The sequence below is a fragment of the Schistocerca nitens genome, chromosome 2 (genome assembly GCF_023898315.1).
Source record: "Schistocerca nitens isolate TAMUIC-IGC-003100 chromosome 2, iqSchNite1.1, whole genome shotgun sequence".
Lineage (NCBI taxonomy): Eukaryota > Metazoa > Arthropoda > Insecta > Orthoptera > Acrididae > Schistocerca > Schistocerca nitens.
In genome coordinates, this window is record NC_064615.1 from 736,182,037 (window position 1) to 736,208,827 (window position 26,791).

The window sequence follows — 26,791 nt, forward strand, 5'->3', positions numbered from 1 at the left end:
ACCGCTTCGAATCCTAGTGGTGCTAGCATTTTGGCAAGGTCAGGAGAGGCGGTGGCTTAAAATTCCTGACCACGCTGCTGATCTGGCACCAGTGTCCTAGATGAAACTCCTGGACTCTTCCCAGTGGCTCATGAAGCGAGGAATGTGACACTATTGATGGTGATCAGTCCGTCGGCGGTCTCCTTTGTGCTCTTCGAGAAAAGTAGGCTATGTGCCTATATTCCCAACTGAGAACATCCCTTGTCGTTCACACAGATTCCCAAGATTAAGCAGGAACACTTTACCCATCGCGCTGCTGGGCAACGGCCTAGCATGGTGATGTAGCTGTCCACTGGGTACCACTGCCGACCTACATCGCTCGGAATTTTGGAGCATCTAAAGACGTTGATAGGTACAAAGTGACAACTTTCCTTCGACGCATTCCACTAGGTATTTTTCAACAGAACTGTTCTTATTTATGTGCTGCATAAACTAGCCAAGACTTTTTCCTTGGCTTGGTTATTCCCTTGATAAGATCAAATGGTTCAAATGGCTCTAAGCATTATGGGGCTTAACATCTGAGGTCATTAGTCCCCTACACTTAGAACTACTTAAACCTAACTAACCTAAGGACATCACACACATCCATGCCCGAGGGGCAGGAGTCGAACCTGCGACCGTAGCAGGCCCGCGGTTCCGGATCGAAGCACCTAGAACCGCTCGGCCATAGCGGCCGGCGCTTGATAAGTGAATGTGCCTGACTTTTGAAGGTCGGAGTCTCGTACAGCACATTCGTCCTCTAGTCAACTTTAGTTTGCTTCGGTTTTGGCAGAATTTATTCGGAGTATAGCTTTCCTGAAACTCATACAAAGTACTCAGAATTCGATTTGATGAAGCGCGGAAGATCTTCCCGAAGCGCTTTGTGGGTTCTTCGTCTTCATTTGTATGATTGTAGGTAATATTTGTGTCAAATCTAATTGAACACGTGACTCGTTAACAGCGTTGAAAATGTATCTGAAGGTGGCGTATGTTACATAGTGTTCGGTTTACTTGGGAACTGAAGCTACGGACTTAACACTTCTTCTGTTGGTTCATCACGTGCCAGAGACGTGTAAAACAACAGTTATCCATAGGATGCCATAGCTAAAATTGGAAAATTTGTTTCTTAATACATCGAAGTACCCAACTTTTCAAAATATACTGTAATAATTCTATAGAGATTAATTATAAACACTGACTTATAATGATAAATAATACATAAAATCAAAACGTAGCTCAAGCAGTTTTGCCTTAGAAATACTCCACGTCAGCATAACTGCAACATGGCACATATCCAGTGGAGAAGCCAGTTCTTTCTAACCGTGACTAACAAATCAAGAGTAATTGGTCTGACTGGTGTTTCAGTCATGTTTCTGTAGTTAGCGGGTAGCCCAGGCATACATACAATACTCCACTTACTAGGCGTCGGGTGAACGTGGAGACCACGGAAAGCTTTGTTACAAATCCAATGGTTGGGGAGATTCTCATTTAACCAATTTCGTGAAGAGTTATGCTAGAGAAGGGTCTCAGCTTCTTCTTACCGAGTAACGCTCTCAGCTGTCATCCAGTTGGGAGAAGAGCCACAGGAGTTATAATATATTAAAGTTACTTCAGAGAAGAAGACTGTCCATAACTCGTGCACAGGATAGGTTGCCGGAAGAATTATGTTGTGAATAATCTTGTTCGCAGTACTACATCGTATGGAAGTCAAGAAATACGCAGAAATGCACATTATATGCGTTTATAGAGGGTGTCCGGGAAGCAGGGACGAATATCTAATATTAAACAAACAAAATTGATTGAAAATGTAATTTTCTTTTGACAAACACATTAACTAACTTCTCCCATTCATGAATGAAAAATTATATCCTCCATATGACTACCCAAGGCTGAGCGGCGAAGAGCAATGCGTTCATTTAAGTTCTCGATGACAAGTTCATAAACTTCTGGTGGGGTGACGTTAATACCCTTTTAATTTCATCCTTCAATTGGTACACTATCTGATGGAAAGTATACGGACAGCTGGCTGAAAATTACTTACAAGTTCTTGGCGCCCTCCATCGGTAATGCCGGAATTCAATATGGTGTTGGCCCACCCTTAGCCTTGATGACAACTTCCACTCTCGCAGGCATACGCTCAGGTAGGTGCTGGAAGGTTTCTTGGAGAATGGAAGCCCATTCTTCACGGAGTGCTGCACTGAGAAGAGGTAACGATGTCGGTCGGTGAGGCCTGGAACGAAGTCGGCGTTCCAAAACATCCCCAAAGGTGTTCTATAGGGCCGGCCGGGGTGGCCGAGCGTTTCTAGGCGCTACAGTCTGGAACCGCGCGACCGCTCCGGTCGCAGGTTCGAATCCTGCCTCGGGCATGGATGTGTGTGATGTCCTTACGTTGATTAGGTTTAAGTAGTTCTAAGTTCTAGGGGACTGATGACCTCAGAAGTTAAGTCCCATAGTACTCAGAGCCAGGATTCAGGTCAGGACTCTGTGCAGGCCAGTACATTACAGGGACGTTATTGTCGTGCAACCACTCCGCCACAGGCCGTGCATTATGAACAGGTGCTCTATGGTGTTGAAAGATGCAATCGCCATCCCCGAATTGCTCTTTAACAGTGGGAAGCAAGAAGGTGCTTAAAACATTAATATAGGCCTGTGCTGTGATAGTGCCACGCTAAACAAAAAGGGGTGCAAGCCCCCTCCATGAAAAACACGACCACACCATAACACCACCGCCTCCTAATTTTACTGTTGGCACTACACACGCTGGCAGATGACGTTCACCGGGCATTCGCCATACCCACACCATGCCATCGGATCGCCACATTGTGTACTGTGATTCGTCACTCCACACAACGTTTTTGTACTGTTCAATTGTCCAGTGTTTACATTTCTTATACTAACTGAGGCGTCTTTTGGCATTTACCGGCGTGATATGTGGCTTATGAGCAACCACTCGACCATGAAATCCAAGTTTCCTCACCTCCCACCTAACTGTCATAGTACTTGCAGTGGATCATGATGCAGTTTGGAATTCCTGTGTGATGGTCTGGATAGATGTCTGCCTATTACACATCACGACCCTCTTCAACTGTCGGCGGTCTGTGTCAGTCAACAGACGAGGTCGCCCTGCACGCTTTTGTGCTGTACGTGTCCCTTCACGTTTCCACTTCACTATCACATCGGAAACAGTGGACGTAGGAATGTTTAGGAGTGTGGAAATCTCGCGTACAGACGTATGACACCAGTGACACCCAATCACCTGACCACGTTCGAAGTCCGTGAGTTCGGCGTAACACCCCATTCTGCTCTCTCACTGTCTAATGACTATTGAGATCGCTCATATGGAGTACTTGGCAGTAGGTGGCAGCACAATGCACCTAATATGAAAAACGTATGTCTTCGGGGGTGTCCAGATACTTTTGATCATACAGTGTATAGTGTTCGTGGTTTGTTTCCACACGCATCTGATTTCACAAATCCCCACAAAGAAGTTCCAAGGCGTAAGATCACATGATCTGGCAGGTCATTCTTGGTTGCAACGCAGAGAGATAATTTTTGAGGCAGGTTTTCATTCAGCAGAGCAATCGTTTCTCGGGATGTGTGACATTGCGCACCATCTTGTTGAAACCAAAGATCGTCGTTTTCATCAATAAGAGGGAAAAATCAATCAGAAAGCATGTTTCAGTAACGGTAAGTTATTCACGTGAGTACTAAAAGAAATCCGTTAAATTTCGATTACGCGATGAGTCACACAAATCTGAAGGCCGTAAATTCAACTAAATACTTAGAGATAACAATTACAAATACCCTAAATTGGAAAAGTCACATAGATAATGTTGTGGGTAGAGCCAACCAAAGATTGCGATTAATTGGCAGAACACTTAGAAGGTGCAACGGGCCGATCACTCCTGTCCAGAACGCACACCACACAGTCGTGCGTTGTGGATGCAGGTCATCTTCCACAGTCATTCGCGGATTTCCGTTACCCCAAAGAAAATTATGCCTTTTGTGAAGTTCTCGTTCTCCGCTTGTCGACCCAAGACCCATTTAGCAAATCGATGTCTCTTTCCATGATCTGCGACCTTCAGCTCTTGTGTAAGCTGAAACTGGTTAAAAATGGTTCAAATGGCTCTGAGCACTATGGGACTCAACTGCTGTGGTTATCAGTCCCCTAGAACTTAGAACTACTTAAACCTAACTAACCTAAGGACATCACACACATCCATGCCCGTGGCAGGATTCGAACCTGCGACCGTAGCAGTCTCACGGTTCCGGACTGCGCGCCTAGAACCGCGAGACCACCGCGGCCGGCCTGAAACTGGTACGCATGCATTTTCAGATCTGTTGAAAGGATTTCATGCTGTGAACCTGGTGATAAATGCAACTGTTGAGCTCGTCGGTGAACCAATTTTCTGGGACTAACGGTGACATGTCACGCAAGACAGCAATGTTTTCTTGTGTTCGAACAGAATGAGGCCGTCCTGTTTTCTTAACATCTGAAAAAGAACCCGTGGTCCCAGACTTATGGATCAACTTCCGAACTGATGATCCGGATGGAGCAGCATTGTGTCCGAGTGCCACACGCCATTCACGGAAGTTTGCTGTGGGACTATCACTGCTTTGTAATAACTTTTTTATCACTTGGATACGTTGCTCAGTTGTCATTTGATCCATGACGAAACTAAACATCAAACAACAATGCTCACCACACAAAAGCTACCAGGATACATATGGCAGGGATCGCAGATAAAAAACACGAAAAAACAACGGCTGCCAAATGTCACATGACAAAATTCAAAATCTTCCTTACTTCCCGGACACCAGTTATTTCTAGAGAAAAGACTAATTGATTCATCAGTAAACAAAGTCTTTTTTAAGCATCAAGATAATAATTTGGCCTTCAAAGCTTAGTTTTGTACATTTTAGAGCTTGTAATAGTTGTAAGGTCAAGATAGGTTAAGGAAAGGAAAACCTACATTTAGCTACAGCGTTTGTAGACTTAGAGAAAGTTTTTGGCAATGATTATTGGAATACTCTCTTTCCAATTCTAAAGACAGCAGGGGTAAAATACATGGAGCGAAAGGCTATTTACAATTTGTACAGAAACCAGATGGCAGTTATAAGAGTCGAGGGGCATGAAAGGGCAGCAGTTTTGAGAAGAGAGTGAGACAGGGTTGTAGACTATCCTCGATGTTATTCAGTCTGTATACTGAGCAAAGGAAACAAAAGAAGAATCTGGAGTAGGACTTAAGATCCAATGAGAAGAAATAAAAACTTTGAGGTTTGCCGATGACACTGCAATTTTGTCGAGACAGCAAAGGGCTTAGAAGACCAGTTGAACGGAATGGACAGTATTTTTAAAGGAGTATGTAAGATGAACATCGTCCGCAGCACGTGGTCGTGCGGTAGCGTTCTCGCTTCCCACGCCCGGGTTCCCGGGATCGATTCCCGGCGGGGTCAGTGATTTTCTCTGCCTCGTGATGACTGGGTGTTGTGTGATGTCCCTAGGTTAGTTAGGTTTAAGTAGTTCTAAGTTCTAGGGGACTGATGACCATAGATGTTAAGTCCCTTAGTGCTCAGAGCCATTTGAACCATTTAAGATGAACATCAACTCTCCTAAGTAAAAACAATACGATTATAATGGAATGTAGCTGAATTAAATCACGTGATGCTGAGGGAATTAGATTACGAAATGAGTCACTTATAGAACTAAATTAGTTTTATTATTTGAGAAGCAAAATAGCTGATGATGGTCGAAGTAGGGAGCATATAAAATGTAGGCTGTCAAGTAAGGCGTTTCTGAAGAACAGAACATTGTTAACATCAAATATTGATTTAAGTGTCAGGAAGTCTTTTCTGAAAATATTTTTATGGTGTGTAGCTATGTATGGAAGTGATACATGGGCCGGCCGGTGTGGCCGTGCGGTTTAGACGCTTCAGTCTGGAACCGCGTGACCGCTACGGTCGCAGGTTCGAATCCTGCCTCGGGCATGGATGTGTGTGATGTCCTTAGTTTAGTTAGGTTTAATTAGTTCTAAGTTCTAGGCGAGTGATGACCTCAGAAGTTAAGTCGCATAGTGCTCAGAACCATTTGAACCATTTTTTTGAAGTGATACATGGACGATGAACAGTTTGGACGCGAAGAGAATAGATGCTTTTGAAATATGGTGCTACAGAAGAATACTGAAAATTAGATGGGTAGATCACGTAACTAATGAGGAGGTACTGAATAGAATTGGGGAGAAGAGAAATTTGTGGTACAACCTGACCAAAAGAAGGGATCGGTTGGTAGGACACATTGTGAGGCATCAAGGGATCACATCTAGTACTGGAGGGAAGCGTGTGGTGTAAAAATCGTAAGGGAGACCAAGAGATGAGTACAGTAAGCAGATTCAGAGGGATGTAGGTTGCAGTAGATAATCGGAGATGATGAGGCTTGCACAGAATAGAGTAGCGTGGAGATTTGCATCGAACCAGTCTTTAGACTGAAGAGCACCACCACGACAACAACAAAAGTTGTAAGCGACAAAACGAGGCTGGTAGCGTTTAAGAAGCGAAGTGGCACATTGGTCAGAAGGCTTTCCGGTCGATATTATTAATGTTTTCTGTGGCTTCTGAAAGCCAACTGAGTCGATTTCGAGGATGGTTATTGTGAGAAGGATGTTCTCTGTTTCCTTCCTTACGCAAAGTGTATACTCTTCCCTATACGAAGAGTGTTCTTTCAAACTAGTGACGCCACGTGTTTAACTAGTGACGCCATCTGTGTTTGACACTGTCTCTCGAAGGATACCAACAGAAACAAATATTTTATGACGAAGTATTTTGTATTCCGGGCATCCGTAGCAGTTGAAAGTCATGATGTTAGAAAAAAATCTGCCAAAGCTGGTAAAATAGTTGTTTACTGAAACACAACCGGTTTCGCGGCGCAAAGCTGCATCATAAGGTGCAACCTACATGGTAAAAAGCGAACTAGAGTGTCATCACATTTCGTGGATATTAAAATTAATAATAGAATGTCTACAATTTTATGTATGCTGGAGCGTAATTACAGATCCACTGTTTATAAACTGGAAAACAGAAGGCGCTTTTTCGGAATTGCTGTCTTCCCCAACTCAGGTGTCAGGAGGTAGATGAGAGTGCAGTTTAACAACATGCGTACTCTGTAATTTTATTTTACTGAAGTCCTGAATCACTCTTACGTATGAAAACAACGAAATTACTTTGAAAACAGGTGCCAGTTTCCTGAAGAGTGATACTATGTGACATAATACTGCTTCAGCTGTAATAAATTGTTCTATTTTATGAAATTTCGTTTCAAGAACTCGAATCTATGTGTTATAGTACCACCTGTCTGATCAAAAATACTGTATGCGCACTTGTTTTGTGTAATTTACTGTAATTTTGCGACGTGTTGTATGAGTAATACACCATAAAAAAATCAATAACTATCATCATCTACTACATGATGAAACGCTGTCAATTAAACATATTCATTATTGGTCGGAACATTAAGTTTTTTCACTATGTGCTCATTAAATCTCACTTTTGAATTAAAGTTCAATCCTTAACCTCAAATTTGAGCTTAAGACTATGTTGTAGTACAATACGAAACCTCCTCTTTTCAAGTTCCACGTTGTTCTAAAGAACTCTAGGTACAAAACGAAAGGATCATTTGGGTTTGACGTTTAACAGCCCGTCGACGACAGGGGCATTCGCGTTGGAACACACACCCAGGCTGGATAAGGATGAAGCAGGAATGTTCGCTCCGCCACAACTAAACATCATACAGATAGACAACAAACGTTGACACCTGCGAAAATGTGATGATGTCCATTTCATCAATCAAGAACAGAGTTTAGGCGATTCACAAGTACGTGGCATTTTCTTCCTGTACTTTTCTTCCTGAATGAAATTTTCACTCTGTAGCGGAGTATGCGTTGATATGAACCCTCCTGGCAGGTCAAAACTGTGTGCCGGACCAAGACTAGAACCCGAGACGAAGCTCTCCTGCGAAGCTTGCAAGGGAAGCACTCATACTGTTTTACGGCAATGAGTATGCGGTAGTGGGAATGGCATCCGGCCAGAGAACGTAGCAACTACCAGTCCCTGGATAAGCGAGTAACCCTCAGTGTGGACGCTGTTTGTTTACCGAAGAAACGCTACGGAAAGTAAAAGGAGTTTCATGAGAATTAAGTTTTATACAATTCTGACACCAGTCAAAATTAAAGCTTTATTTTAAGCTATGTGCATTTTAAACTGTAGAAATTTTTCTTGATTAGTTACAGATTAGACTACGAAGCATGGACCTTGTGGAGGTAGACTGACTTGCGCGCCTTAACGATGCAGGTAGCCGTAGCGTAGGTGCAACCGCATCGTTCGCTTGTCTGTAGAGGGGGTAACAGTCATTTTAATAGTTGCAGGGGCAACACTCTGGATAATTGATGAATATGTCCTTGTACCATTAGCCGACGTTGCCATCCTTTGTTAATGCTGCGAATGGTTGAGGACAGGTAACTACAGTTGTTACATTTCTCGAGGATGTGCAGGTCTAATGTAAGGCAGAATGATGACGGCATCTTCTTGGGTAAAATGTTACTGAGTAAAACAGCGCCCATTTCGACATCTGGGCAGGAACTACTCAGAAGGATGTTATCATTTGGAGAAACAAAACTGGTAATCTGAGGTCAGAAATGGAATGTTACAGCCCTTAAAAAGTTAAGTAGATTAGATAGTTTACAAGAAAAATGGCACATTTGAGGTAGGTATAGTGGGAATTAATGAAGCGCAGCAGATGACAGAACAGTACTTCTGGCCAAGGGAGTATGGGTTTATAAATAAAAAATCAGAGAGAAATAATAGATCTAATAATGAATCATGAAATTTGTGAGCAGATGAGCTACTATGAATGGCATAGTGGCATAGTGAGCATATTATCATAGCTAAGATAGATACAAAGCTAACATCCACTGAAGTGTTACAAGATAATTAGTAACACTTAGCTTAATAATCAGGCAAGAAGGTTTGCATACGCGCAAGAGGCCTGGAGACGGGGGAAGGTTTCAGACGTTTCCACATATTTCGAAACGAACTATTATATTAGAAAACAGTGCCATGGGCTGATGAAGATTCTGACTATAATTTATTGGTTATGAACTGCAGATTAAAATTGAAGAAAGTACAAAAATGTAGTAAATATTACGTGATAGAATGTGAATAAATACAAATAACCACAGAGAGTTTCGAGTTTTAGAGATACGTTAGGCAAATTTGGAGTGAAACAGGTCGAAAGGAACAGAAGAAGAACGTGTAGCTTTGAAAGATGAAACAGTAAAGACACCGAAGGGTCACGTAGATAAAAAGGGAAGGCCTAAAACAGTTCGTTCGATAACGCAGGAGATATTGATTTTGGCTGACGAAAGGAGTAAACAAAAATGCAGCAAATGAAGCAGGCGAAAGAGAATACAAACGTGTAAAATATGAGATGGATAGAAAGTGGCTAACTAGGAATGAGTTGAAGACAAATATAAGGCTGCAGCTACACACATAACTAGGGCAAAAATAGACCCTGCCTATAGGAAATGCAGCGAAACCTTTGAAGAAAATAGAGGCAGCTGTATGAATATTAAGAGATCAGATGCAAGCAAGAACTAAGCAAATACGGAAAGTTGGAAGGTGAAAGGAATATATAGGATATTTACACAGGCTGGTTATAAACTGACTGGAAAGTTTGGAAGGGTGTCACAGGGGAGTTTGTGCTGGGAAATAATTGTTAAGAAAAAAATTCGATACGTTGCACCGTTGCCGAGTTAATCAGCACTGAAATTAGGCAATCCGGCCGCTGGGCGCACAAATTCAAGCGGCCCACCAGAGATGGTGTCGCCAAATGTGTTCTTCGTTTGGCTTTCTGAAACAGAACAAGACAGCGATACAAAAACTGTGAACAGGGCGGTAATAGGGATCGAACCCGAGCCAAACACTGAGTAGTGTCGTGCGCTATTATCTACGCTGTGAGAACAATGGTATGAATTTGCATGCGAAACGGTCTGACTGGCTAAGTCCAATGTTAATTGACGTGGAGACGGCGCAGCCTATTGAATTTTTTTCTTAACAAATATTTCCCAGCACAATCTAACCCGCAACACCCTTACAAGCCTTTCAGACTGTTTTTGATCAGTCTGTGTAAGGGTAAACAATATCATCGACAATATTCTAGAAACAGAACAGGAAGTAGATGAGGATGAGAAGGGAAGTATATTGCAAGATTGAATCTGACAGACACTGAAAGATCTAAGTAAAAAAAAGGTCCTTGAGCAGACGACGTTCCCTCAGAATTATTATCCTTGGGAGAAACAACACGACAAAATTGTTCCACTTGTGCAACGAATATGAGACAGGCTAAATACTCTCACACATCAAGAACTTAGTAAGTCATGATGGGGCCATTATGACATGAATTACCTACACAAGACTGAAAAAACTGGTAGCATTTGCAGATTTAAAGAAAGCTGGGATACGCTATTTGTAATTATGAAGATATCAGAGATAAAATATAGCTGCGAAAGGTTATCGACGATTGTACATAAAGCAGGCGGTCGTTTAGGAGTTGGAGGACGTGAAAGGGAAGCAGCAGTTGAGAAAGAAGTGGCAGGATTGTGACTTCTTCCCGCCGTTATTCAAAATGCTCACTGAGCATGCAGTAAATGAAATCAAGAACTGAAGTTCTGTGAGAAAAAATTAAAAAATTTCGGTGTGTCGGTGACATTTCATTTCTGGTAGAAACGGCAAGTGATTTGGGAAATAGTTGAATGAAATAGATACACAGTCTGGAACTGCGCGACCGCTACGGTCGCAGGTTCGAATCCTGCCTCGTGCTTGGATGTGTGTGATGTCCTTAGGTTAGTTAGGTTTCAGTAGTTCTAAGTTCTAGGGGACTGATAACCTCAGAAGTTAAGTCCCATAGTTCTCAGAGCTATTTGAACCATTTTTGAAATAGATAGTGTCTTGAAAAGAGGTTTTAGAATGAATATCACCAAAAATAAAACAAGGATAATGGAATGTTGTTGAATTAAATCAGGCTAAACAGAGAAAATTAGATAGGGAAATGAGACGTTCAAGATTTGGGTAACGAAGTAACTGATGATTGTTGAAGTAGAGAGAAATATAATACAGATATTAACAAGAAAAGAATTTCCGAAAAAGGGAGACTCTGATACACGGAATATAAATTGAAATGTTAGGAAGTTTTTTCTGAAAGTTTTTGTCTTGAGTATAGCGTTGTACGGAAGTGAGACTACGACGATAAACAGTTCATTAAAGCAGAGCATGGAAGCTTTTGAAATATGGAGCTACAGAAGAATACTGAACGTTAAATGGGAGGATCGGATTAGTAATTAAGAGACACGGGATCGAAATGAGGAGAAAAGAAATTTATGTCACGACTAAAACAAGGGATCGGTTGATAGGACCACACCTGAGGTATCAAAAAATACTTAATTTGCAACGGGAGGGGTAAGAGTGGAGTGTCAAAATTATAGTGGGGGACTAAGGCTTGACAAAGAAAACCACGTTTATATAGTAGTTATGCAGACATGAAGAGCCTAAAACAAATGAACAGCGTGGCATATTGTCTACACGGGGCTGATGGCGAACAAGCAGAAGTAAGTAATGGAAGGGTAGGTGTTACGAGGTGATGGCAGTCGCATTATTGGTGCCATATCGTAAATCTGATGCATCGCCACACGAGGTTATCAACGTACTCATACCTTGCCAATGTCAGATACCAACACGCCACTGCCAAGTACCAACATACACAGTCGGGATAAAAAAAATCGCAGCACTACGGACGAGTTGTGGGACATCACGAAAGTTGGTAGGCGTCTTTGTACGTCTGAAAGCCCAGTTTCGCGCCAGTCGCGTGAGAGTGGCGCTATTAGCACCACTATGAGGATACAAATCAGGCTTGCTTTAAATACACGCTGCAAAGATCGTGAGCGTTAGTTACCTTTGAGATTGTACGTGGTGAGCTGAAGTTAGACAAGAATGCCTTTATGGCGACAAAGACGCCATTACCAACACCCCACTGAGTTTGAACGAGGTCGTGCAATAGGGTTACAAGAAGATGGATGTTCCTTCTGAAATACTGCAGAAAAGCTTGGCAGGAATGTAGCCACTTTACATGAGTTCTGGCAGTGGCGGTTGTAACACCGTAGCTCTAATGCTGTACTGATTTATTTTGCTTTTGTTTCATTTAATGTTATATTGCTGTGCTTCTGTAAATGTGTGTGATTGAATCGATAACATAAAACTGTATATTTCTTTCTTTGTACAAATTTTGACGTCATGTTTTGGTTCAATGCAAAGTAGTGTATCTGCAATTTATATTCTTTGTCCCATTTGGAGGGAACGAAACTTACTGTATATGATTGTAATTTAGTGTGAATAATTTTTGGTAGAAATGTCAATATGTGCAAATGTTCTGTTTTGTTTAAAATGATTGTTTACTGTTATGTAAACTGCTGATCCTCACTTAGGAATCTTAGTAATTTTATGTATAAGAGGTGTAGTGGTTCCCCTCGGGAACGGAACTGTGTAGCGCGCGCAAATTGTGGTTGGCTTAGGTGGAAAAGGTGGAACTGATAGTCGGTCGAGGACGAGCCAGCAGTCGGGGACGAGCCAGCAGTCGGAGATGAGCTACGAGTCTGTGCACTGCCATGTAAAAGGTGCATATGGTGCTAGTTCTGAGAGAGGCTTTTCCTGCTACTTTCCAATGCCTCGGATGGATGGATAAATAGCTGGAACTATTCTGGAATTTGTATCTGTCGTCGCCACCAAGAAATGACAGAGTCCAGCAATTCAGTCTGCGAATCCACCTACCAACATGCAGTTGCCACCACGTTGCGCAATCACTGTAACGTAATACTATAATGATGTACAGTGAAGGATCAGCTTAATGGAGGTGTTATTGTGCTCAAATATAAGGTAATTTATATTTGAATTTATGTACCAACCTTGATTTTTCTCCTCATTATAACACCTCTCAGGTTCCTTTCCGTTTGAACTAAAGTAATCACCGAGTGTCCCTACTGAAAGAACTTTTATGACCAATGTTATGCTAATTAATGCCTCTTGAACTTAGTAAAAAGAAAGTTAAAGTTAATGTGGCAAGAGAGTGAGTTAAAGTAAATGTTGTTTGCTGAAAATAATTTTCCTATTAAAACTGCTTATTAAAGTGCTGTTGCCAACTGCAAAATTAAAAGTTCTTAAGGCTGAGGCTTCTAAAGTTTTGCTTAGTAAATGATCACATTACTACTTGTTGTTAATCGCAGAAAGTGAGTTAGTATCTTACATAAATGTTAATTTTATGTCTCATGGTAGTAAAAGTGGAAAATTGCATAGTAGGAAATTATATGTTCATGATTACTAAGTGTTTGTTTCTCTTGTGTGCATATTAACAGTATAAAGGCCACTCACTTTGTGTAAGCCCTGAAAGTAATAGTGTGTTTCGGTAGCTGTTATAATTTTGCAAATAGTTTGTGCTGTTCCAACTGTTAGATTCAATCTTACCGTAAACATATGAGTGTGTCAGAGTTCATTGCACTCGCGTGTGGCCAAGTATAGGTTGCGTTCATCCATTAAAGTTACTAATAACTATTTTCTTGAACGAGAATGTTAATCATTCTCTTGCCTAGTTAGGCTGGCGACCGTTTTCTTTATCAATTAAACAGTGCAGATAGGCAAAATAATGTTTGTTACTTATCGAATATTTACGTAATTCTGACTTTCAATTCCGATAAGCCACCTCCGTTAGGTACTACACGGTCAACACAACAAAATTCCTCTCAGAGGGTAACACTGCTCTGTTGCTTTATACTATAATTGCTATAACAAAATAATTCTGTTTTGCAAACTGACTCCTACTTTAAGGTTATGGTATAGCAGAAGCAGACTCAAAGTGTTATACGTAGCTTTTACGTGACAGGACTATTTGTTCTGTTGGGGCATAGTACGCAATAAACCAAATTTGGTATTTGAATTCATAAGCTACGTAAATGCTGTTGTAGTGTTATACGGTCACAAGAATGTACGGTCACAAGAAGACCGGGCTCAGGACGGCCACGTGGCACTACCGAGGCGGAAGACCGTTGTGTTTGGCTTATGGCTCTGGCGCATCGTACTGTGTCTGCAGCAGCAGTTTCACCAGCAAGCGGCACCACACTGACACAAAGAACTGTCATAAATCGGTTACTTCAAGGACAGCTCCGTCGCAGAAGCCCTGCAGCGTGCAGTCCACTGACCGTAAACCGCCGTCATCTGCGACTTCAGTGGTGTCAGGGGAGAGCCCATTGGAGGGCAGGGTGCGGCCTGTTGTGTTAGATGATGAAAGCTGGTTCTGCCTCGGTGCCAGTGATGACCATATATTTGTTAGGAGGAGGCCAGTTGAGGGCCTGCAACCATCCTGTCTGGGTGATAGACACATGGACCAACAGCTGGAGTTATGGTCTGGGGTGCGATTTGGTATTACAACAGGAGGACTCTCGTGGTTATTCCACGAACCATGACTGCAAATTTGTGCGTCAATCTGATGGCTTGACCGGTTGTGCTGTCACTCATGAACAACATTCCCGGGGGTGTTTTCCAACAGGGTAGCGTTCGTCCACCTATTGCTTCTGTACCCAAAAATGCTCGACAGAGTGTCGACAGCTGCAACCTTCCCTGTACTGACCTGCCGAGTGCAACAGGTAAGTAACTTCATCCCACAAACTGACATACGGCACACAATTCATGCACGTTTGCGTGCTTGCATTCAACATTCTGGTGGTTACTGCGGGTTATTTATGTATCTCGCATATATACTAACCTCTGATCTTGTACTGTTAATCACTTAAATATGCAAAATGTGTTACCGAAATTTCATAACGCTATATCAGTTACTTTTTGGTACTGCGATTTGTTTTTCGTCAGCGTATACTGCCACTTATCAGTCAAGGTGACCTTCGTCATGCTTCGAGAGTCCACTGGCGGTGATTTTGTGTCCTTGCTCATCTCTGTTCACTGTGATTTTTTTTTCAGTATGGACGTTAGTTTCTACACTCTTTCCTCCACAGCTCTTACGACATACGAGTAATATCCCTTCTTGGAAAGCAGTAGGCTGAGAATAGATACTCTGCACAGGGAAATAATTTAAAGCAGTCACTCCAGCAGTTACATTTTTGAAATCTGCGTTCATAAATAATTTAACAAGACCAAATAAATGTCTCAAGTATTTATTAGTATATCTATCATCAGTCTGTTGTCAGGCCATTTTTTTCTAGACTGTGCAGGGAAAAAAACATTTCACTGCGAATTGATATGACTCAAAAGCGGTTGGCAGCACTCAGGTGACTATTCATTTATTTTTTTCATGCCCATATTCAGTGAGTCGCAAGAGAAATGTTTAGTATTCGGGAAGATGACAGGAAGTGATCATTCGATGCGATACACTCTAGTAAACATGGGCTCTAAATGCCTACCTTAACTCTTTGAGAGGCAGGTAAACACCATAAAAATTTACTCTAGAGGGGCTTGAACAGTAATTTAGACGTTTCAAATTTGATCCATTTCTAACACTATTGTTTCATAACAGTGATACGTTTTCTACGGTAGGTTTGTAAAAATTCACCTTAAACAGCAACAATATGCTCGACGGTATGTTAAAAACTCATCTTTCTTCTTCCAATATCATATTTCATCGTGACTCCATATATCGAACAATCTACAGTTTAGTGTTTCCTTGAATTTTACTAAGCAACATGAGATTAACCGTTTTTTTTCCGAACAGAATAAGATCTGTCGACGTATGCCGCTTGGTAGTGAGTGACGACCCTTTAAACTCCTGTCGATGGAGAACACCGCAGCTAACCATCACCTCATTAGAGTATGCAAGTTCGACAGTTGCTGTTTCAACTTTGGTGTAACTTTCTTTTAATTTTCGTATCTCTTGAAACAGTTCTTGCGTGCTCTTACGCTGAAAGATTCTTTGCACACTGAACACATCCACACAGTTCGGACAGGAGTTTTTATCGAACTGCAAACTGCATATCTTCTAGACGATCAGTGAACAGACTGATGCTAACTGCTTTCGTGACGAATACTGTCGTCCACATATGGCTTGTGTGTCTTGATCTGAGCTCATGAGGTGTTAAATTACTTTTTATATGAAGGACCCAACAAACTTTTTCACACCTCGACGAAATTGAATTTCGAGTGATTGTCATCACTGCAAAACTGTTGTCAGTAGGACAAATTTCATCAAATAACATTCAGTAACCTTCTTCCTCTGTTATTCTTTTTTGGCGGGACATGCTGGGCGGAGAAGAAGTGGAGTATAGAAAATCTACTCGAATAAATAGTAGTATTACATGTAGACTCTCGAAAGGTCAACACACAAACAATTACTATCAAAAATAGGCGCATAAAGAAGACCTAAGGAGAGAAACGTGCGGCACTTCCACGAGCGCCACCAACAACGCATGAAATATCAGCTCGAGTCGTAAACACGCGGCAAAACTACTGCCAATAATCAGTTGGTTAGTTGAGAGTACTGCCGCATCTGAGCGGTAAACAGTAAAATATGTTTTTTTCTTCAATACAATAAACTTTACCAACAGCCGTACACTTTAAGGTATTTTATTTCGAATGAAACCAGTTTCGGCAATTCATTTTGCCATCTTCAGGCCCCATACGCTTTTTTCCAATCAGCGAGCTTGTCGTATAGCGCCATAAAACTGGATATCGTGAATCCCAATGGCTGTGCAGCTGATTGATACGAGAGCGTAGTTGCTATCACGCTCTCGTATGAATGAGCTGCACAGCCATTGGGATTCATGATATCCAGTTTTATGGCGCTATACGATAAGCTAGCTGATCGGAAAAAAGCGTATGGCGCCTGAAGATGGCAAAATAAATTGCCGAAACTGGTTGCATTCGAAATAAAATAAAAAGTTTATTGTATTGAAAAGTACGTACCAGCCGATATCCCCTGGCCATAATGGACCGATAGAGAGTAAACCATGTGGTCAGCCGCAGTGATCACCGCACTTTCAAAGCGTATATATTGTGGTAAATTACAATGATGCCCGCCCTTCAAAAGAGTTAAAAGCACTGCTTCATATTCGCTACACATGTCTTCTAGTGAAGAAGTGCTCACAGCTCTTACGGTAAGCATTTCAGAGCCGATGTTTGGTAGACTTTTTGTTAAGAATGATCGTTCCTATAATACTCCTGAATATTGACAATTCTTCAAAATGGTTCAAATGGCTCTGAGCACTATGGGACTCAACTGCTGTGGTCATCAGTCCCCTAGAACTTAGAACTACTTAAACCTAACTAACCTAAGGACATCACACACATCCATGCCCGAGACAGGATTCGAACCTGCGACCGTAGCAGTCGCATGGTTCCGGACTGCGCGCCTAGAACCGCGAGACCACCGCGGCCGGCCATTCTTCCTGGGACGCCCTATACACCGTTTTCGAAGTGAAATAGATAACGCCAAATGAATGATGGTTTGCTGTAAGATTTAATGCAAGCTATAGAAGTATGTAATGTCCGTAACATCTTTCTATTTGTCTACACTTGGATGGTGCCCAGTATACTGATAGGTCTCTGTGATGAGATCTACAATAAACGATCTACATCTATAATTTATTCTGCAAGCCACCTTACAAGTGTAACGGAGCATACGTTGTGTGGGCAGGTCGTCTTCCCACTCACACCTCACCGCCCCTTCTTCCGCCTCACCGATCTTGTCCAGCCCCCGGTCCTATTCCATTCGCTGATGATGCCCGAGAGACAAACTGTCTGTATGCGTCTATATACGGCTGTATTTATCTAATTTGTCTCTCGTGGATTCTGCAATGGGGAAAATAATGTGTTTCTTGGCTCATATTGTAACATAAATTCATATAAATTTGTGACTAACGTTATCTATGATTGACAACGTGTCTTTTCCTACTGGACTTCGTTTATCATTAATCTGACGCTCTAGCACTGTTAAATAAAAGTGTGGCGAATAGTACAACTTCTCTGAATATTCTCTTTATCTTTCGTCACTCCAGATTGGTACAAATCCCAGGTAGAGAAACTCATGAACTCGTCTAATGACATTTTCCCTCCTTCGCGGATTAATAACATGTCCTAACTATTCTTCCGATAAGTCTGACGACTGCTGTCTCCAAGGCTACTGCCTTAAGTCGCCCCGTACGTATGTTCTTATGCTTATAACTGTGTACTGTATCAGATCGCCTGTCAAATAGTCAAACGATGAGGGGTATGAACCCCTATTTACAAGAATTATTTTACTTTCATGTGTTTAAGGACGGCTGCTACTGCATGAGCCAAGCGTTGATCATCTTCGGGTCATTATGCATTTCGTACCAACTTTCTGATAGCGTGATATGCTTGTAAATACCTGTGGTTACAATATACGTATGCGATGTGGGACGTACGGCATGCAGGTAATGTACCGTCTCTAGCATCTACAGCACGGCCGAAGGGGAACGGGATTATGTGGCACGGGGTGGCTATAGTTACGCTTTCGCTGCTTGAGCAATTGCAGACGGGAAACTATTTACTGTATGGGTACCCAATTTTACAGAAATTATGTTCGGACTTTGCGCTGCAGGATTTTCGGTGTGCATTACAATTACAGACAGTCGACGTCGGTCTGGACTAAGTGAGCAGGGCTTTACTCGTAAAACTGTTTTATCAAAACAACAACAACTTTGCTGCTGCTCTTTGCGAGTATCGACGCATTAAAGCAATATGCAGAAGTCCTCTTTCCTTGCCGGGGTTGAAGAACTGGAGATTCATGAAATGCTCCTGGGAGAAGCCGACGGCCAATTACGCCGCAAATTGTTGAAGAAGTTACTGGTGTCGTGGCTGAGAACGCTGGACGTAGCATGAGATTTTAAACAGTGCACAAGCTGTGTCACGACAGTTGAACTTGCCATGTTCCACAGTTCGAGAAGTGCTACGAATAAAAGATTTCTTAACAAAAACATTGTTAATCTTATAAGTTTTCGCCATTTTAGTGCAATTTTGTAACCATCTCGGCAGAAATGACACTTGTCCTGAGTTATTGCAGTTCAAAAATGTGATGGTTCTACAAAAATAATCTTTGTCAAAATAATTTCTGACAAAACAGCCTTTGTCATTTGACAAGAGCTATTTTTGTGTGAAAGCAGGCGACAATAGAACCTAGATGTTCATTGTTGCCTTCGTAGTACTTGTTGGATTATTCCAGTCTACTCCTTGGCAAATGAAGGGTCAGTGTCTGTGGTTCTGTAATGAATTCCGTACACAAGTGTTCGTGGCCTAAAACGCAGAAACGTCAACAAAGAAAGGAAATATAAGAAAGAAGAGTCCGAATGACTCATGAGGCTACTACAGCAAGGTAACTGCAGAAAGGCATTCATGACTTTTCACGCAATCTCTAGTGTTCGACTACGCACCGTGCAACAGCATCTGATCTAAATGGTTCAAATGGCTCTGAGCACTATGGGACTTAACATCTATGGTCATCAGTCCCCTAGAACTTGGAACTACTTAAACCTAACTAACCTAAGGACATCACACAACACCCAGTCATCACGAGGCAGAGAAAATCCCTGACCCCGCCGGGAATCGAACCCGGGAACCCGGGCGTGGGAAGCGAGAACGCTACCGCACGACCACGAGATGCGGGCCATCTGATCTCAAACAACGACTCTCCGAAGGATATGGGAGGCAAGCACAATACCATATCTCATTCAGTTCCTCGGCCACTCAAAGACCTTATTGAACATCACATTTCTTGAAATCAAGGATTTCTCATTACTCATCTCGTAAGAATTTGTCCAGTACGTATCTGACAAATTCCAACCGTGACGAAAATTCACGAAGTTTTTCTGCACGAATGTCAAATTAATAACCCTACAAACTCATCTGGGACGTGTTCAATACATTCAACAAATCATTTGGATATCCTCGGTGTGACAGTTGTTATTCAATGTTCAAAAAGAAGTTGGCTTAAAAAAAGTGGAAGCTTTTCATGAATAAAAAAGTTAGTTCAAACAGTATCCTCGACTGGTGTTAGTGGCAGTTGTGTCTTTCGATTACACGCAAACCTTCCTGTGCCTCGGATGACAACAATTTACTATTTTATGCGAGACAGCAATGGTATCATGTTTTCGGCGAACGTTACTTTGCTAGTGATGAAGCTGTAACGAAGGAGTTGCCAAGAATGGGCAGAACGAAGTGACCTCTTCATTGTTTCATTACTTGAAAAATAGGTAACATCTGGAGAGAAATTTAGTTTCTATTTCAGATGGAAGCGGTGGTCAGTAAAAAATTTTTCACATTATGTATTTTCTGTATTTGCTAGTGCGCTGCCAGAAAATGTTCAACGCAATAACTTACATCTTTCTAATGAGAGGTCATTTTTCTTCGCCAAATGATAAATATTTGTCCCTAATTTCACGTAACAAACAGAATCACGTTGTTAAAGTACCTGATGACTGGGACATTGTCATTACCTCTTCTCAGAAACACTCAACACATTTTCGCAGCTGAAAAGTGCATCAGTCAGTGGCATTCATCTTGAAAGATGCTGTTGAGTACTACTTCAAACCGTCTACGAAAAAAAGAAATTAAACTGAAAGAGCTAAGGAAGTATGAAGCTGAGGCATCCACGAGGTACGTTTCTGTGCGAGACAGTTATACAGGACCTTGGTATACGGTTGCATTTCAAAACAATATGGAGAGTCCTAGTGAGTTAACTTTCAGAGTTACAACAATGTACTCAAGCTCATGACCTCAGGGGGCTAGTTCCTTCTGTGACGAGTGATAGCCAAAACTTTTTCAACACACTGACTGCGCGTGGAGAGGAAGAAGATGGGCCAAACATGGATATGACGGAATCCAACGACAGTGGCGGAGCAGGCCAGTGAACATTTATTTGACCAGTTCTGTGTTTCTTTAATGTTATTTAATCTTTTGTTCTGTAAAAAATTAGCACATTATGAGGTTTATACTGTACAATAGTGCAGACAGCGTGTCACCCCCTCATACTCTCAGCTACATTTTCTGACTGAAACAGTCTGGGTCAGTGAGGACGGTACTTTAAAAAGAATATCCTATTAGCTGCACAGCGTTTCAAAATCTTTTAGACATTTCCAAAAAGCAACATAAAGAATACAGTTGATGACAAGACCATACACAACTACTTAGAATGTCTTTCCGCTCACTTAAAAAATGTATATTTTTGGCAGGGATTATTTTTATTATAAAGCCTTGTTGTGAAATGGTATCTCTAGTGTGGTACTAATTTCTCTTGGACGCAGATGACCTGGAAAGTAAACATGGTGCGCAATTAATAAATGTTACTCTGTTACGTGGAAATTAAAATGTTTTCCTGTCAGAGGTTTATTCCTTATTTCTGTTCCGCATGTCCTTACAAACTTTCTCTTCCGTATGTCCTTACAAATGTCAGCACAAAGTTTCATTGTCCTAAGATCACTCGTTTTACATGGGGCCATCCCAAGAAGCGAACATTAAAGAACCTGTACGTTAGTTTCCGCAAAGTGTTAAAGAATGTCTCCTCAAGTCCACTGGCCGACATAATGACCAGATTTGAACGCAGCCGCAAGCTCACAGTCCAGAAAACTAAAAGCTAGCCACCGCACTTTACTTGCCGCCTAACAGTAGTAAGCACGTGTGACATTCACGAGAGGTCGTAATAACTCTGTCGTGCCGAGTCGCGCCTTGCGTAACGTAGCTGCCATTATCTGTGCCGGCGCGGTGTGTGAGCAGCGTCTTGCTGCGAGTTCACTGCACAAGGTCGTTCGCTGGTTGCCAGCCAGCCTTGTTAAGGCGCTACAATGGGCAAATCGCTGTAACTTCTCGCCGAACAACGACTGCCGAGTACAACTATCTGAACAATGCTCTTGTCTTTTTCATAAAATTGCAGTCACGAAAAACCTTCAGATATGAATAAAATATGTACAACATGTAATCGATACTGAAACAAGCAGGAGCCTACGTCTACAGAGAAATAAATAATTTTAGAGACGTAAAAAAAGTGTACAGTGTATGTGCTACGACTACGAGCTTCTCTGCATTTCGCTGCATCAAATGGCTCTGAGCACTATGGGACTTAACATCTGAGGTCATCACTCCCCTGGAACTTAGAAGTACTTAAACATAACTAAACTAAGGACATCACACACATCCATGCCCGAGGCAGGATTCGAACCTGCGACCGTAGCGGACACGCGGTTCCAAACTGAAGCGCCTAGAGCCGCTCGGCCACAACGGCCGGCTTCGCTGCATCAAACCAGACTGTACTGACATGTACTCTTCAGAAACAATGTTCCTAACAGGTGTGTAACATGTGACCCAGCCAAAAGCTCAGCGACATATACGAGCATCATTAGGCACAAATCATGATGCGTATTATGGGAGACGTGCCGTGTTGGGTTGAACCCATCAGTAGCAGACGTCGCCATTAATCTGTGGCATAATGGTGTCGCGGCGTGTGACTCATACGTGAGCGATCAGAGGCAAGAAAAACACTGGCAATATTCACTTTATTTCGGTATTAAGTGCTTGACTGTACGTTGTAGTGAGTGACTAATCTAGAGCCTACAACGCGGCCCAGAACAGGTGGGTAGGTTGTGAATGGCCATGCCAAGGAATGTAAACATAAAATCTTAGTTGTAGTAGCGTACTAATATGTAGTGTGTTAAAGGTCTAGCTTAGAATAAAAGATGACAGGTTGGTTGTGAGTTAGTGAAGTCAACGAATGTGATGTGCCGGCCGTGGTGGTCGAGCGATTCTAGGCGCTACAGTCTGGAACTGCGCGACCACTACGGTCGCAGGTTCGAATCCTGCCTCGGGCATGGATGTGTGTGTGATGTCCTTAGGTTAGTTAGGTTTAAGTAGTTCTAAGTTCTAGGGGACTGATGACCTCAGAAGTTAAGTCCCATGGTGCTCAGAGCCATTTGAACCATTTTTGAATGTGATGTCGCGGCAATAACTATAATTTTTGTTGTGGCGTCTATTTAAGAATACTGCATTTAGATGAATGGTTTATTTCTGCCATTTTGATGACGTCATGGGTCGAAGATGATGGGTGGTATCGGTAGGTTAAATACCCAAGACGCGTCAGGTGAGAAGGGAAAAAAGAGAAGAAGCGGTTCTTTCCTTAAATATAAGCTGTGCCATGTTCCAACACAGTTTCGGAAACTTTCTGAAGGAAGAACACGACTTGTGGTTATACAGTACTTTAGAGGACAAAATTGGTTCTGATTTGTTTCAGCACAACCAGCAATTATATCTACGCGAACTTGCGAAACCTGGTATGACATTGAGCAGACTACATTGTAGTCCTGATTTGGCCGAGAAAGTGGATGAGTTACACAAGACATATATGGAGTTGGTCATTGTACGTTTTCCTACCAGACAGGGGAGCGAATTATATTAGCGCGTCTCTGTTGTTCTGCATTCGGTTTATGATGTATGCCGAAACAAAAAATATTTCAAAATTCTGATTTTAAAAAATGCTAAAAGCTATAACACTTTACAGTAGTCAAGAGGCGTGCTCCGTCAGTGAAATCGGAAAGGTTCTCCCTAAAAACTCGATAAAACTGTATAAGGTCCGGCAATACACACACACACACACACACGCACATCAGTTATCGTTTCTCTTTCCCGTTCACCATAATATACATCTTCTTTCAGCTCTAACTTGTCTCGTCTAGTTATTTGTGACCCTTCTCATTTACCATCAGTATCAGTAATACATCTAGGTGGACTGGCATATGATGGGTCAGTCATCCTAGAACTTCAATTGTAATAGTAGAATAGTTTCGTGAATGGCCTGTCTGAAGGTCACTGTCCTCTGTCCCTTTCCCCTGACAATGGCCGCTTTTCACTCCCACACATACAGTGATTACCTTCCCTACGTTCACGCCTTCTTTCAGAAGCTGGGGCACATTCCTTGTAGTTGATACCATATTGATTGTCAATGTAAATCTGTCACAGTTTTCCCTCATACAAAATTCTCTGTTGAGGATGTGTACAGTCTGCAGTATCCCTGAAAAAATCTGCACACCAAAATATTACAATAACCGTTATTGCTGGATGAAGATCGCTATGACTCTTCTGTGCTGGTGTTCATTGCTCATAACTCTCACACGTATAAGGCGTATTCGAGAAGTATGGACCGTTGGGAGTTAGGACAAAGTTGCGCGAATGAAGCATCATGTATTATTGTGTATGAAGCCGCGTAAGTTACAGTCTTGATTCAGCTGTTTAACTGTAAGTGAAGACAAAGAACTATGTCTCTCGTCAATTTTAAGTGCAACGGGTTACAGCAGTCCAAAATTATCCGGAATTGTGCTAGTTTATGGGTTTACAGTAATGAATGAAACAAAAGTTAGACAAAGGTGTAAAGACGAAACAGCCGTACAAACGTGTGTGCTGAACAGCGCAATGGCAACTCGAGTTTCCAGAAACATAAAATCGTACAACAAGTGGAACTCGAACTGGTATATGTTCGTGAATGAGGGTTGGTGCTCTGTGCTCTGGTTACTAAATTTTCTCATGTTGTACGTGCCATTATTTACACAATTGTCACAGAAAAGCTCGGATTTCGCCAAATGTAGCCAGGATGGGTACAGAAATTGCCTACTGACCGACACAAAGAGCATAGAATGTCAAGTGTAAGAAAGTCTTTAGACCTCTATCGACAAGATGTAGATTATATGATTTCCCATACTGCTGCGGGCGAAGAGACGTCAATATCCTACACGTACGTAGAATCAAAACATTCAGTGCAGTGGCATCACTCAGCTTCGTCAAAACCAAAAAGTACAGTCAGTCTCCTTATTCGAGTCGAAAAATGATGGTTACCCTCTTCTAGGACTAAAATGTCATTATTTTAGTTGTTTTTCACGAATCGCGGGTCAACAACAGCAGCTGAAGTGTGCTGCGAAACGTTCACCAAACAGGCGTGTCAGCTAAAATCGGCGGTCGGGTGAACTGTCACAAAATAGTCATGACAATGCGCCTCCACACACCGCAATACTTCCCAAGGATAAACTTTCCACCTCTCATCCGGCAGTCTCGAACTCATACCCAGCGACTGTCATCTCTTTCTAGTACCTGAAACAACCTCTCGATGTACAATGACAAGAACCACAAGGCAGCACTTGTCAACTGTTACAGTTTTTGGACGGAGAAATACTATGCACATGAGTTGTCGCAGGTTCGAATCCTGCCTCGGGCATGGATGTGTGGGATGTCCTTAGGTTAGTTAGGTTTAAGTAGTTCTAAGTTCTAGGGGACTGATGACCTCAGATGTTAAGTCCCATAGTGCTCAGAGCCATTTTTTAAAAACGTGTAATACAAGTGCGTCAATACGTACTGTGCGCAAACAACAGCAAGGACCTCAGACATTTCAGTAACATTAAGAAGCCGTCAGGTTCACGTAATCGAATAATTTCAAAAATGTGAAACAAGGTGAAGATAATTTCTAATAATTGATTCAAAATGTTGATGAACTATTATTATTATATCAGTTTTATCCAACATGACTGAGTATTCCCGAAAGGTTGTATCTATTTGGGTGGTCAACTGAAAGTGTTCCTTCACAATTCATCTTCATAATTGACCACTAATAGGCGACTCAACTGGAAATGTGTAAAAAGGTTTTAGCTTAGCAATACCAATGCATTTTCCATAACGAGCGTTGCCAAGAAAGGGAAGTCGGGAGTATTTTGTGCTCACTCTAAAAAATGTTAAAAAAGAAACAGTATTCGTTAATTGTTGTTGACTTACATCAACAACATACTTTTTAAAGAGATACTGATGTATAAGTAGGGTACAGAACCTGAAAATAGGTTTTAGCATACTATTAGCAACATCAACGCGTTTCGAGTGACTTGTCCTACCAAGCAGGAGGTACTTTATGACAACCAAGAAAAAATTTAAGAATTCAGATTTTTTTAACTGTTTTTGATTTTTACACACAACATACTTTAAAAGAGATATTGATGTGTAAGTCAGATCCCGAACCTGAAAACACTGAATGCGTCTTTCATTGTGGAAAGTAACATTTTGGGTTACGTTTCACTGAAAAACTTATAACATTTATGGAGTTTGGCAAAAGAATTTATAAATAATTCTCAAAGTTTTAAAACATTAAGTAACTGGCTAGTTTACAGTATTTTCAAAAGGTGGGCATAAAGAACCCCTCCCCCCACCCCGCTTGGTATTCTGAGAGTTAAGAGCTTCATTACAAGAGAAAAGAACACATGATAACTGTTCACATACCCATTGATTAGTATGACGTTACCGTAAGTCATTATCTTAGGCGAGTCAAAGAAGTTGGCACCATACACAGAACATCGTACTGACTGACATAGCGCCGAGCGATGAAACCCGTATGGACGAACAGTGCGTACGTACCTTTCCGGCAGACATGCTGAGCGAGTCGAGGTCAATGCCTTCGCCACCAGTATGCGCCCTCGTCGCACATCACGTGATGTCTCTCGACGACGAGTCGCTGCCACGCCGACATCTTTCGTCTACTGTCGGAACTACCCTGCGTGGCTTCTGTGCGATTACGCAGCGGAACTTTAACTGTCGCGCACCAGAACGTGAAAAAGGTATACGATGGATCAAGGCAAGAAGCAAGGCGTATTCCAGTCAACACTGCTAAGTGGCACTAAAAGCAATGGAGTCGAGAGAAGGTCTA

At 41.9% G+C, this 26,791-nt stretch overlaps 1 protein-coding gene across 2 annotated transcripts in view; it reads right to left on the minus strand.

The window, feature by feature from the left end:
• The window catches only part of LOC126236948 (acetylcholinesterase-like), a 184,080-nt gene that overhangs the window by 136,120 nt on the left and 21,169 nt on the right, over nucleotides 1-26,791 (minus strand). Inside the window, exon 1 of one of the 2 annotated variants that reach the window (XM_049946644.1) lies at nucleotides 26,503-26,603. The exons of the other annotated variant lie outside the window; for it this stretch is intronic. Coding sequence (XP_049802601.1) covers nucleotides 26,503-26,517 — 15 coding nt within the window. The 5' untranslated portion in view covers nucleotides 26,518-26,603. Of the gene's footprint in view, nucleotides 1-26,502; nucleotides 26,604-26,791 lie in introns of those variants that run through there. 2 annotated transcript variants of the gene reach the window in all.